The following is a 13,788-nucleotide window of genomic DNA, read 5'->3' as shown; positions in this document are numbered from 1 at the left end:
TCCATTTTATTTTATTTTTAAATACTTTCTGGCTTACTAATCAAGCAGCAACCCACCCAGTTTTCCTCTTTTATTATTTTGTTAAACTCTGGCTTCAGGAGAGTTCAACAAACGTTCGTAGTAAATGGATATAATTTCCTAGTTAGCAAACCCGTCATTAAAGAATACCTCTGGTGTACATTATTACAATGATCAATCAATATCAAAGTACTGAGCAAAAAGAGAGGAAAGGAATTCACCAGGACAGCTAACTAAAATCTGGGAAAATAATGTTGATTAAGATGGATTTGAATGACTTCAACACCGAATCCGAGGCACTCTTTTTAACAAATTGTTTTCAGGCTTAATAATGTTTATACATACTACACTGCACACCTCTCAGGAATATTATTGTGAGTACAGTCGGCTTTTTTGCCGTGGCTTTTGCTCAGCATGACTGATTAAATGATTATTTCCATTTTCCTTTGAGCTGACAAAGATGACAGAAAGATTATATTCCTGTCGAGGGAAAGGGTGAGACAAATCCACGAGGACAAATTGCGTTTATTGTGAATCAGATTACCTGCTTTGCTGGAATACTGTCTAGGAAAAGCCGTGTGATGGTTTCGGTTCCTGCTCAGCTGTTATATCCCAGGCTTTCCGGCAGGTCCGAAGGATCCATTCATGCTCATCATCGTCTGGAAGGGAGAGAAAGGAAGGTTAAACATCCCCTGTCAGAGCTGCTCCTTGCATCCCTGGGCTCCAGTCAAACAAGTCATTTCTCCCTTGAAAAATAAATCCATTTTTTAGCCGTTGGCACATCTCAGAACACTTTTTTTGTTTGTTTGTTTGTTTAAAAGATCGTGTGCTGTTGTGTGGGAATTTGTCAAGGCAGGAGGTGCTGGCTCTGTGGCAAGGACTGATTATTCCTCTGTTTGATAAGCTCAGCTTGGGTGAGCCACGAGATTTATATGTACAGATTTTACATTTTGCCTTTTTGGGCAAAATACGCAGGAGAAATGTTTTAACTATCAGAAATTAAGATTAAGCATTTTTAAAATACTCTGGCTGTGTTGCTTGTTGGTTTATAAAAAGTGAAGGTAAAGGAAAATTTTCAGTAAAATCCCAGGTTCTTATCTTGGAGCTTTTCTTTCCATGCTGTTTTTGAGATGTGTCTTGTGGCAGGTATAAGCTGATGTAGTGGCTGAGAGATATTTTAGACCAACTCCTGTGTCCCTTGTTAGTATTCATGTCTGTCGTATTTATTCTGAGAGCATAATGACAGTGTGGAAAGAAAATAAAAGCAAAGACAATGTAGGAAAAAACAACTGACCAGCAAAGTTTGAATAGTAATTTTCTGCATGATTTACAAAAAAATAGCTTGGTGAATGTTGAGTTGTGGCTTCTTAATTTCAGGGATTTAAATAGTCTTGTCTCCAAAAACTGTTCTGCAGCCTTTTCCTTTGTGTTTGTGTAGGAAAAAAAAGGGATCTGTGTAGTAAACCAGGAAAAACAAACTTCAAAAAGCCTTGGGGAGGGGAAAAAAAAAATCAAAGTAATACTTACAACAATACCTGTATTTATTTTTGTACAAATGAAATATATTCGAGCTGTTTCTTGTGTTTACCACTCTCTTAACAAATTCATATTAGCTGCTTGTGATGTGTGTAAAAATCTAAATTTCGAGGGTTTACAAGAACAGATGATGGGAGGAGGATGGAGCTGAGAGGGTGCAACCCCTGTGACCATCACGGTCCCATTTTTTCCCCCTGCTGAGCACCCTGCCTAGGCAGGTCTAACAAAACGGAGAAAGAAGCATGCTGCTTCTTCAGGAGTCAGATTTTCCTGGAGATCTTTTGACTGTGGAATTGTACCTTCATGCTAAAGTGACAGAGGAGCATTTGACGTGCAAAGGCTGGGAAGGTGATGGGAATCAAGTGTTAGGCTAAGAAGTTTCCAGAGGGGTATGTGACAAATTCTGGTGCACAAGCTTGGGGGTTAATCCCATTGACTGTGGTTGCTTGTGAATCAAGCTTTGTCTTTTTTTTTTTTTTTTCCCTTGTCTTTTGGGGTTTTTTTGGTTTTTTTGTTTTTTTGTTTTTTGTTTTTTTCATGCTGCCCTCTCTTTCCTCTCACTGCTGGCCCATCGAGTTGGGTGCACACTCTGAGGTGCTGCTCACACCCAGCTCTGCTGGCATCCTGGTGCAGGCAGGGATGGTGCCAAGGTGCTTGCTTTAGTGACTGCAAAATAGCCATAATTTGGATAAGATAGCTAAGTTCAGCTCTTTCTGTGTTTCACTGATTTTTTTTTTTTTATTCCTTAGAGATCCACAGATCCATAACAAAATACCCTGTTAATGGCACATTACTAATTTGGGTGTAAAGTAGGTGAAAATAGACGCTGAAAAAATATGCTAAAAGGGAAATTAAAAACATGAGCACAGAATCTTGCTTAAAGACCATGCAATTCTCACAGGCAGATTCCACCGAGGGCTGCAACAGGAATGCAAATGCGGTCCTTAAGCTTTCTCAAAAAACAACATCCAAGCCATAATCAATGTGCTGGCTTTTGTTCCATGCACTAGGTGTTGGAGATGTGATCATGTGAGCCTCCCTGTCACAGATATTGTCCACTCTGTGTGGCTCTCTGGTTTTAGCTGGAATTGCCTTAACTAAAAAAAAAAAAAAAAAAAAAAAAAAAAAAAGAAAGAAAGAAAAATAAAATAGATAGTTTAACCGAGTTTGTAATAATTGCACGTAAAGGAAACTTTTGTCTGTTCCTGTCATGGTGAAGGAATAAGAAAACTTAGAGATGCTGAGCACCAGCATGTCTGGCTGGCAGCTGGGCACACCTGGCTCACCTGAGTGCTAGAAATAACCAGCCTGAGTTCTTGACAGCCCTCACTCAGCTGAGCATCAAGGGCATAAGCACAAAGAAGGGCAGATGCTACCTTGGCTTCACAGGTTTCCAGCATACCCTTGGTTTGCCCAGACTGTCTTGTTCTGCACTCTGGGATGTCCTGGTCTCCTAGGAAAGCACCCAGGACAAGTCACTCCAAGGATCTTGGCCCTGCCAGACTGATTCCAAAACGTCTTGGCTGGTGCAGTGATCTGAGCCCGTGCAAATGAAATACACGTTCACAAGCCCTGCTTAGCCTGCATGGAGTTTAACCAGATGTAAAAACTGAATGAGAGATGTGAGTTTCAACTTTGTGCATGAAAAGGAAAAATAGATGGAGTGACTGAGCATGAAGCAAACGCCCAGAACTGCTGTCCAGGCCAGTGTGATGTGCAACTGCTCCTCGGCCTAGGTAAGGGGAAATGAAAGAATTGGTCCAGGATAGGAAGAAGAAGCACAGCCCAGGGATGAGAATGGCTCCAGGGCTGGCTATGGCAGAGGAGGCAGGGAAATATTAGAATGTAAAGAGTTAAGCTATGGTAAAACATACTTTTGCTACACTAAAGAAGACTGGTTGATAATTACTGTAGTTTTAGGGCTATTTGAATCAGTGCAGCTGCAACCTCTTCAGTAGTAACCCCTGAAACAAGACAAACTGGGTTTATTGTACTGAACAAGTCTTAAAGCTCCTCCCTGATTGTTAGTAATTGGCAGCAATGGACTTAACAGCCTCTTGACTACCCTTTTTACACTCTACCTGACTGTGCAGCTAACAATTTAAATCACAGATGCCGATCCTTCTTTGTGGCAGCTGCTTGTTAACTACACGTTCCTCTTTTTCTGCCACTGGCTGCTTCCATAACCCTGCAACACCAGGGTTAGATTGGAGAATCACATTTCATCAATATTTAAAATGGAATTAAACCTTGAAGTTTGATTAATGCTACCAGATAGTGAGTTGTAATTACTATTTTGCAAATTACAATTGTTTGAATATGTTAATATGATTGTCTAAGCACATCTTCACCTTCAGAAGTAATTTTCCTTTTAAAAAAGATTTGAAAAAAATACAAACTCTTTAATCAGTGCTAAATTATCACCCTGTGCACAATTAGGTAGAATGGGGTTCTTCGTGTGGTGTGCTGAATTTTGTGTCAGCATATTTATCTTTAAAAGTTTATCAATTTTTTTAGATTTTCCTCAGTAGAATAAACAGTGATGGAACAGACTTTGCTGAAAGAGGACTAACCATGCTGGTGTTTGAAGGTAAAGGGAAAAAGCTTTGTCTGAGCATTGCACTGCAATCTGGTGTATCCCTGTGCAGTTAGCAAATGTTACCCAGTTATTTCTTCCAAAGTCAGTGAAATATTATCAGTATTATCATGACATTATTGGAATCTTGAAACTGAAACAGCAAAAGATTGTAATGGATGAGCTCTTGAATTATTTCCTTGTGTCTCAATCAAAAATGAGATCAGTTTCTAGCACCCACTAAATATATCCTGAATATTGTGGGTGAGCTCCTCAGCCAGCCCACGCTGGGACAGCTCTCTGGCATTTTTGTGATTAATTCAGGCTGTTTTCATTAAGCAGGCAGAGGCACATGGAGCCAACCCTGGCAGCCACCTGCAGGACTGGTCCCCAGAAACAGCACCAGCCCACAAAAGATGATTAAAGCAGGGGGGAAGTGTCCTGATGCCCTGAGCCAACAGGTCACTCTGGGAGCCTTTGGGTAAACAAGACCCAGCTAAAGCTGCTGGCTGTAATGTGCTCCTCTAAGAAGCCCATTTCAAAATCGGTTCTTCTCACCAAATGCTGCCTGGCAAGTTTCTGCCTTGTTTTGAGGGGCTTTAGGGGAAGTTCCAAATGTTGGCAAAGTCCAGACAGGTGTCACAACCATTGTTAGGTGTATTCCACAGCAAGCTCAAAGCGCAGCCCACTCAAATCAGTGGATTTCTGCTCTCTGCAAAATGAAACCACTTGCCTCCTTTCCAATGTTCAGGCTAAAAGTAGTGGCACAAGAGATTTCCCCAAATACCACACTCCAGATTTATCTCTCAGCTGGGATTAGAAACAGCTGAAAATTCAGGGTGGCCTTGCTTCAGGGTGCTTCCAAGGGATGACATGAGAACACACTGTAATTTAGGTGCGTTTAATCTTGCTATATTAAATGCATATTGCAAAGTTTAGAATTATTTGCTTTTAACTATCATGTTTCTGTGTTGCTTATGGAAACCTCAGCTGTGAGAGACTTCTGAGGACTCTGCATGCTTAGGTGCCTGCCATGGCACAGAGCTGAGACGGACAGCACTGGCAGAATTGGCGTGGAGGCTTCTCTTAACTATTGCTTTCCCAGGAAAACACCAAAAAGTTTGATAAAATTAAAATACCCAGTGGTTTGAACAGGGGAAAAATGACACTGTTCACCTTTAAAACCTTGTCTGACTGTGTTAGGTCTTGGCAGCTGTAAGTGCTCCTGATGCCTTAGAGGCTGTGTCTGCACTAGGGGCCTGGTGCACTCTGAAATTCAGATCTGTGGCTCCCTCCCCTGCCCGCTGGAATCTGATGTGAGTGGGTGCCACCCCTGTGTGTGCTCAGTTAGAGCCCAGGAGGGGAGTTGGTGTCCCTGGGAGGTGCCACCACCGGGACAGGGAGCACTGGGAGCCCTGGGAGCCCTGGCACAGCCGGGGCCCAGAGCTGTCTGTGCCCAGCTTTGAGGGGTGTGTTTGGATGGTCTGTGTTTACAGCACACCATCCTCCAGCAGCAGCTGAGCTTCCTCCCCGTTTGCAGAGGGCCAAGCACACGCAGCCCATTGTAAACAACAATATCACTGAATTCTTCCACATCCCTGACTCCTCCCAGCACCCGCAGCGCAGTTTATCATCTTCTTCCAGTGCACAATCACAATGACCTGTGATAGCATCTCAGCCATGGGCTCTGCCTGGCACACCCCTTCCATTTCCACTGCCCCCTCCGGGTCCCTAGCACCCCTTTCCTTACTGCACCTGACCCCACCAACATCAAGGCTGGCAAGAAAATGGAAAATATGTTTTCAATTAACCTTCGCTTCCACCCACAAATTCTCACCCTTCCATTCTCTTTTAATTACTGTCATTCCAAAATGGCCCCCAAATGAACTTTCCATCTCTTGTAAAAGTTGTTTTCACATGAGCTGTATATTGAATGTAAGTGCCTATAAGACTTGTGTGTAACCTATTTAATGGATTCACAATAGGATGGTTAGCACCCAAACAAAGGTGTTATTCTTGGCATGCCACTCTTTGGAACTGAAACTTCCACAATTTTCAAAAAGATAAGGCCAGGAAACCAGAAGGAACAATATATCTGCAAAAGCTATAGCTACTGGAATTACCGTAGTAACTTCCATCATGATGCAAATGTTAATATTATCACTGCTGGCTATAGCCTGGAATATAAATTATGTTGGTTCATAATCTGTTTTGCTGAATGGAGGATGTTTCAGATTAAAGCATGCAAGCCAAATTTAATCTAAAAATGTGCTTGCTTGCTCAGATGAGAAGTCTACAAGTATCTCTGTCTGTAACCTGGGCAGACTTGGACACTGAAAGACATATGTAAGAATTTTGCAATGGCATCCAAAATGTGCTTGATCTTCACACATTTCTATACAAAAAGATACAAAAAGAGCATATGGTGGGTAGGAAAATTGGTCCAACATTTTTAAAAGTGTTTAGGGTAGAGTAAGGAAAAAAAAAAAAAGGGTAAGAAAACCCCCTCAACTTCTCATAGGAGTCTGGGATTTGAAATGGATTCAGTTTCTCTCTGCCATCTTCACTGCTCAGCCCTTTGCCTTGCCCACTCAGCAGTCCCATTGTGACACTTGCCAGGGTTCTGCCTCTCCCCCTGCTGAGATCTGGCTCCTCAATTAATTTATTTGTTAAGCATTGGGGATTATCTAGATCCCGAGCTCTGCCATTGGAACAAAAGCTATCTAACTAAAAAAATAGGAAGAGGTAGATAAGTGACACTTTGAAGATCCAGATCAAAGAGTTATAATACAATTTCTGACCTGCTTCTGGATGTAATATTTTTCAAAGCTTTTGGCTACCATAGAGTCTGGAAAGCAAGTACCAGAAAACTGGAATTGTATGAAAAGGCTAAAAACCTATGTCCTGGAACTAGATCCAAGGGGAAAATGTGGGAGATGGAGGAGACAAGACCAGAAGGTGAATTTGTAGGTAGCTCTGTAGAGCCTTGTGGGCAAAGAGAAGAAGCTGAATGCCATGGCAGAGAGAGAAAATATTTTTTGCAGTGGTATTTTGGAGGAATATGAATCAAAGAGGCCAGAAGGAGGAACTAGCAGTAAAAAGGACAAGCACTGCAGCTGTTGCAAGAAAAGCAAAGGGCTACTCGCATTCGTATGCTCTGCTTGTGTAAATGGAGAGCAGCATTGGCTCTCTGCTTTACAGCCCTGCTTTCAGAAATAAGTTTGTCAGCCAAAGTAAAGAGAAAAAGATCAATGGATTGCAATAAACGGCATTTAACATAAAAATGAGTAAAATTTACAATCCAGTTAACTTGTTAAATGTTACAAAATCAGCAAACAATAGACACAATTTGTTTTGTTCAGAGCCCAGAGGTAGAGACCAAATCCTCTAAATTAATTTCTGCAAAAGCTGGGTTTTTTTTCCAAACAGGTCTGGATCCTATTCGTTGTAGAATATACTGATTACCAACTATTTTTAAGAGCTTTACACAAACATTATTTCTTTTGTTGTGTGAAATGCAGAATCAGCCATCTGGCAAATGCCCCAGAGCTAAAATCTTTTACATGACATATAATTCAAAATGATTAAATATACAACAGAAAATAGCTATAGCATTGCACTTAAAATAGCATGAACTTTTACTGCCGATCAAAACTGATTTCTTTAGCCTAACAAGTATCCAAAGAACAATTATTTGAAGAGCTTTTAAGAGTTTCAATATGTAGGAACTAAACCTCATCTAAATTCAGTATCTTAAGTCAAATAAAAAAGAAACAAATGTACAAAAGATTAAATGGCCCTGCCTTATAAGTAGACATTTAAATCTATGGGAAGCTAAATTCATTCGAACAAAAATACTATATTCCCTCTGTATGTGTATTGCTGGGGCTTTCCTCTCCTTGCTCAGGGCATCTGCCAAAACAACTCGTACATTCTTAGGCAATGACTACGGGACTAGCCTGGAATCAGGCTGTTCATCCCCTCCCTCCATCATCAGAACGGGCAATTTCAAAGAAGAACAGGGAATAAAGCTCCGTGCATGATCCCTCAGTGCAGTCAATCTTTTTTTCCTGCACGGCAGTTGACTCGAAGTTAAATTCGCTGTCTTTTTTCCAGAAATACTCCAGGCCTGAAAAATTGCCAGGTCCTCATCCCACACCCAATTCTCCAGTAGTTTCTGAGAAAGAGCACGCAAACATCTGCATGTATTTGGGGTACATGAGGGTAGGTATAGAAATATTACCCTGAGCGATTATTGAGTGGTTATGGCTGTTTCTCAACCGCATTTTTCAGACAAGTCAAAGTCTACATTTCCCAAAAAGCACTTGGTGCAAGTCAGATCCGTGTGGAAAAAAAAAGTCCAAATGTAGATTTCTCTCATGGATTTGTGTACTTGGATAAACCTGAAATGGTTGAACACATCGTTGCTGACCGTCCAAAACATTTGTGCTTCTCAGTTCTTTCAGACCAAGCTTGAGTTCTCCATCCCAAGGTAACAACATGAGGAAACTGTAAGGCTGTGATTAATAAGGCTTAGAATTCAAACGGCTTTGCCCCCTTGCCTGGGGAGTTGGGCCAGCCTCACAACCTCAGTTCTAACCCCAGACTTCTCTAAACTATACAAAAATAATGTTCTTGAATCTTGACCTTTTCAGCTCATAATGATTCCTGAAGCAGCAGGATTTTTCCTGCTGCTTTTCACGAGACTTTCAGGCTTGTAGAAATGCTGATTGCAGGCTGGCTTGGGACTGCAGCAACACCAAACCCCCTCTTAATAAGACACTTGTCCTGGTCTTCTAGGCCTAATCCTGCTCTTAATTCAGTTCCCTGACTGAGCTCTGAGTGAAAAGGCAGATTTTGAGTCTTTCTGCTCTTGATTTATAGGAAGAGGTACAAATATATTTCAGGTAATATTGACTGCACTACAGGAAGCTCCCCTATGCACCATACTAATTAAACCTGAAGAAGAAATACGAAAATAGTGGAACAAATATTCTCATATTAGAATGAGGAAAAGCATGTTTTATATTATTTAACCTATCCCTCTGAAAACCACAGGAGAAACAAGGCAATTTTCATCAGAAATATCTTTGCTTTTCATCAAGACAGGTGACCCAGGCAATCTGCTGAGATCTTTTCCATCTCAGTATAAAAAATGCCCTTGTTTTGATGGTATTTTCTCTTTGAAAGTTATGGGTTTTTCTGATATTTAGAGGGCCTAAAATCCGACTGTCACAGCTTTTCTCATACCTCTCTGCTTTGCATTAAGAATAACGTCTTGTAGTTTCTACTTTTCACTGAAAAACTGGGAAATCTTCCGATCTTTCTATGGACCAAACTCTGCTACAAAGGTGCCAGGAGTCCTATTTCTGTGGGGGAAAAAAAAAAAGAGGAATACTCCTGGTGAAACAGGAGCCTGGTCCCGGTATCTATTAAAAATAAACAACGTATCTTCTTACAAATGAGCCTTCCCATTCTTATTTATGTGCTCAATTTTGCGTACTTTGCAATACTGGCAAAAAGAAAAGCTTGAAGAACACATGGAGAACCAAGAGAAACTTGAGCATCCCCAAGGAAACAGAGGTTTAGGGACGGAGTAATAACTGCGAGGCTGTAATGAGAATTTGGAAAAGTTTGCTAGATAAAAACTATAACAAAGCTGTTGCTGTCATTTCATTCCCGGGTTGTGTTTTCAGGACGGGCCTTTGCGCCGCTCCAGCAGCCAGAGCTCTGCGAGTAAACGAGGCTCAGACCTCCGAGCTCGAGGCGTGCAGGGCTTGCCAGGCTCCTCAGGAGCCTCCCTGGGGCTCCACATCCTCTCATGTCCATGGAGAAGTGCTGGAAGCAAACTCAGGAGTTTCCAAGGGCCCGGCTCTGGAGCTGTACCTGGGCGCTGCCAGGCCGGGGCCAAGGCCGTGCCCAGGCCCAGGGATTCCTCCTCTCTTCACAAACAATTAGCAATTAATTCATAACAGCGCCGGGGTGAAAGGTGAGGACTGGAGTATTCTGAAGCCTGCTGCCAGGCTTGAGGAAGATAGTGTCATTTTGGTAAACCTGTCAAGCTGTTGTAAGAACTTCCTGAATGCTTCCTACCATCTGCTTTTGATGCTTTCAAGACTTGGCTGGAAGCCTGGAGGTTTTCCTGCTCTTTCCTGCCCAACCTATAATGGAGTAATTCTGGATCTGTTCCCTGTCATCTCAGCCTCTTCCTCAGTTTCTTCTGCTTACAGCTGGGTTTTTTTTTAATTTTTTTTTCTCTTTACTTCAGTGGCCTTGTGCCCTGAATCATCTCTCCTGGGGCGGCAGGAGTTCCTCTGATGTTGAACAAGTGCCGGGTTTTTCAATTGTGTTCATGTTCTTGAGAGGAAGGGTCTGGCCTACATGACACATTCCTTCTTCACACTCACATCAACAACTTTAACTTTGTGTCCAGGCCCTGGCTGGAAGGGCCACACCAAGCCCATCTCCAGCGCTCTGTCAGGCCGCACGCTGCGCCGGGCTGCTGGGCCAATATTGATTGGTATAATTTGGAGGGTTTGAGATAAATGTCATAAAGGACAATGAGTTCAAAGAACAGATTAAAAAACAATAAATTCAATTCCAAGGCGTTCCCTCCTGTACTAATCTGTGGAGGTTCCTGTGTTTTTGGAAAGCATGTTGCTTATCTTCCTCATCAGTAGGCCCACTGCATTCCAGTATTTTGGATCAATGCCATTTGTAATAATCTAGATCAGTTTTTATTCAACGTTTATAAAACAGGCCATGTATCACAGGGTATATTTTATAGCAGATGGTATCTCCAATTCATTTAACCCCTCCCCACTTCCCTCCTCCAATATCACAGTGCACACTCACAAAAGCTCTTGAAAGTAGAGCGGAGGAGAATTTTTTTTACAACAAATAGTAAATTTGCTGAAAAATGGAGTTTCCAAGCAACAAAACTGTTAAACTGTATCATACTGAAAATGAAATGTTCTGTTTTCTAGAAAAAAAAAAGAGGTTTTGCAATTTGGACATTTGAGGGGGAAAAAAAAAGCAAGGTGGGTGGCTGCTTTCAGAAATCAGTTTCATTTTAAAACCCTCTGCACTGAAAAAGTGATAAACACAAAGATGAAACAGCCAGAACACAAAGCAGGGGTTTTTTTCAGGACAGATTACATTTTTTTAGTTATCCCAGTGTCAACTCTTTGGGGATCTTCTGTGGCTTTTAATTTGAAAAGTTTCTCTTCTGGCTTGGTAAGAACTAATTTTCTCCAACGTTTATTAATTTGAGGACCTATCGGTGTATTTGCCAGACTCTACTCCAAACACGGCTCTCCAAGGTGAAGGTTTCCTGCCCAGGAAGGTAAGACCCAGACTCATTTTAATAAACTGGACTATTCCAGCATGCAGGGATAAGCAGATGCTTCAGCACTTTGCTGGTTGACAACACGGAGCTTTTCAGCTTCCAGGATCAGTGATGTGCCCCTCACAACCACTCCCTTGCTTGAGATCATAACAGGAGAGACTGAAGATTTTTCTGAGATTAACATACCAAATGGTAATAAAACATATTTATTCATATATGCTTGGGAATACTTCATTGTAATTTTGCAAAATATGATTTGTACAGCTCTGGGGATACATAAATCACTGATAAAATAAATAAGTTAAAGATATTTTAGCTCAGTGATAATAGAACCAAGCCATGGAGTTGTTTATATTTTGGCTTTAATCAGGCAGCCTAGAAGATATAATAAACCCCTCTTAGTTTACCTTGCAGAAGAAGTTAAATCATACCTGCATGTCTCAGAAAGTTGCATTTGTAGTCAACAACTATTCTGGTTTTGGGGTTATAGAATCCATCACCACAGTCATAACAACCTTTTGGGATTATTTTGGGAGGATCCAGATTTGCAAGCTGAGCAATGCCTGAAGGGGAAAAACATGGTTTGATTTTTTTTTTTTTAATTTATGCCTTTGATCAAGATAACTAACATACATCTCCATGGTGTTTGCTATAAAAATAACAGGGTTACCTCACAATAAATTTTGCAAAACATTTCATCAATTTTGCAGATGGGGAAAATGGAAATGGAAAAATGCACACACAAAGATCGTGTGATAAAAAATTATCACTTTGATTTCCTCATTCACAGCCCTGTGATTCAACCCACCAAATTCACATTACAAGTCCAACCCTAAAATCCAAAATGGGGCCAGGAGAGACTTGCTGGCTTTACAGAACTCCATGTCATCACTAAAATATTCTATGTATTGTGCATATTAAGTTACAGATTTTACTCACTTTTTTTCCCTTATAAACCCACCTTTTGACTACAATAATAACGACATTACAAAAGCCTTTATCAAAAACACAGACTGAACACAAACATCTGTTTTGGTAACTTCTAAAAAGCTACGTGGGGCAGACGCTCGAAGCTTCATTTGTTGTCCTGGATGCAAATTAATTGCTTTTGCTCGACTTCTCTGTACCAAAAGCACCCTGCTGACACAGTGAGGGGGTACAAAAGGGTTAATCAGGATGTCAAAAGCTGCAGATAATAAAGTCCTGTCCTGCCCCAAGAGACCCCAGAGCTGCACCCCAGGCTGGGCTGGTGGAAGGTGGTGTCCACATTCTCCTGGCAGCATCTCAGGCTTGTATGAAATTAGCCAGAGCATTTCTGCTCCATGTTACTCATGTAGCTGAATTAATCTTTCTTAAGCAAAGTTGTTAGTTTAATTCCTTCCAGACTCCCAGGATCGCAAATGCAATTTAGTACCTGGTGGTTTAAAACCAGAACAGATTTCTGTGTAGAATCTTCTGTCGTAGCCGTCGCAGTAAAGCCATTTTTCCTGCTCGTATTCGAGACCATCTGTAAAAGTGTATTTCCCCTGCAAAACACGTTTGAGTGCAGAGTTAATAAACATGATGGATGGACGGAACCAGGGCCAGGTCGCACGGGCAGAGCCGCAGCAGGGCCAGCGCGGCCCCGCTCGCCTTTTGCCGGGAATCCTGCGCGGTGCCCGGCACCAGCAGCCTCCCCCCACCCGCCCCGAGGGGTCAGACACGGCCTCGGCTGGGAAATCCGCGTGTTTCACCTCCAGGCCTGTGCCAGCGGAGGTGCAGCCCTCCCGGCCGTACCTGCGTGGGCACCCCGCGGTCCCAGAGCGCCCGGTACGCGCCGCCTGCGGGGCGCCGCAGCTCGCCCTGCCCGTGGAACATCCCGTCCCACAGCGAGCCCCGGTACTCGGTGCCCACCGGCAGCGTGTAGTAGCCGAATCCTTCCATCCTGGAAGACATGGAGAAGGTGGACGGTGGGAACCCCGCAAGTCCCGGTCCCACCAGCCCCCCGCGACCCTCCCCTTGTCCCCATGGCCCATCTGCAACGCCAGCGACTCCCCTGCCCTCCCAGCGCCCCCTTGCCTTCCCCTGCGCCCCGCTCCCACGTGTCCCCTGCGAACCCCGCTGGGCCCCCCCTCTCCCCGTGCTCCCCCCCGCCTCTTCCCGGACCCCCCGCTTCCTCCTGTCCCAGCACCCCCCGTGCCCCTTCCCGGTCCCCTCGTGTCCCCTTTGTCCCGCGTTGTGCCCCGGCCCCACCTGCCACGCATGACTCCCCCCAGGTACCGATCCCCCACCAGCTCCATGGCGGCCCCGACGGCGCGTCCCGGTCACCAGG

The 13,788-nt window shown here is 43.1% G+C and overlaps 1 protein-coding gene across 1 annotated transcript; it reads right to left on the bottom strand.

Moving 5' to 3' along the window:
* Window positions 1-94: 94 nt before the first annotated feature.
* On the bottom strand, window positions 95-13,756 carry MORN5 (MORN repeat containing 5). Its single transcript, XM_041406582.1, has 5 exons — window positions 13,710-13,756; window positions 13,254-13,401; window positions 12,892-13,003; window positions 11,909-12,040; window positions 95-677 (listed from the first exon to the last, which is right to left on the bottom strand). Exons 1-5 carry the CDS (start codon window positions 13,754-13,756, stop codon window positions 583-585), a joined length of 534 nt encoding a protein of 177 aa, XP_041262516.1. The 3' UTR covers window positions 95-582.
* Window positions 13,757-13,788: the final 32 nt, after the last annotated feature.

The sequence above is a fragment of the Onychostruthus taczanowskii genome, unplaced genomic scaffold (genome assembly GCF_017590055.1).
Source record: "Onychostruthus taczanowskii isolate IOZ18803 unplaced genomic scaffold, ASM1759005v1 scaffold25, whole genome shotgun sequence".
Taxonomy (NCBI): Eukaryota; Metazoa; Chordata; class Aves; order Passeriformes; family Passeridae; genus Onychostruthus; species Onychostruthus taczanowskii.
The sequence above is the reverse complement of the archived record's forward strand: the minus strand, read 5'-3'. Positions and strand labels throughout refer to the sequence as shown.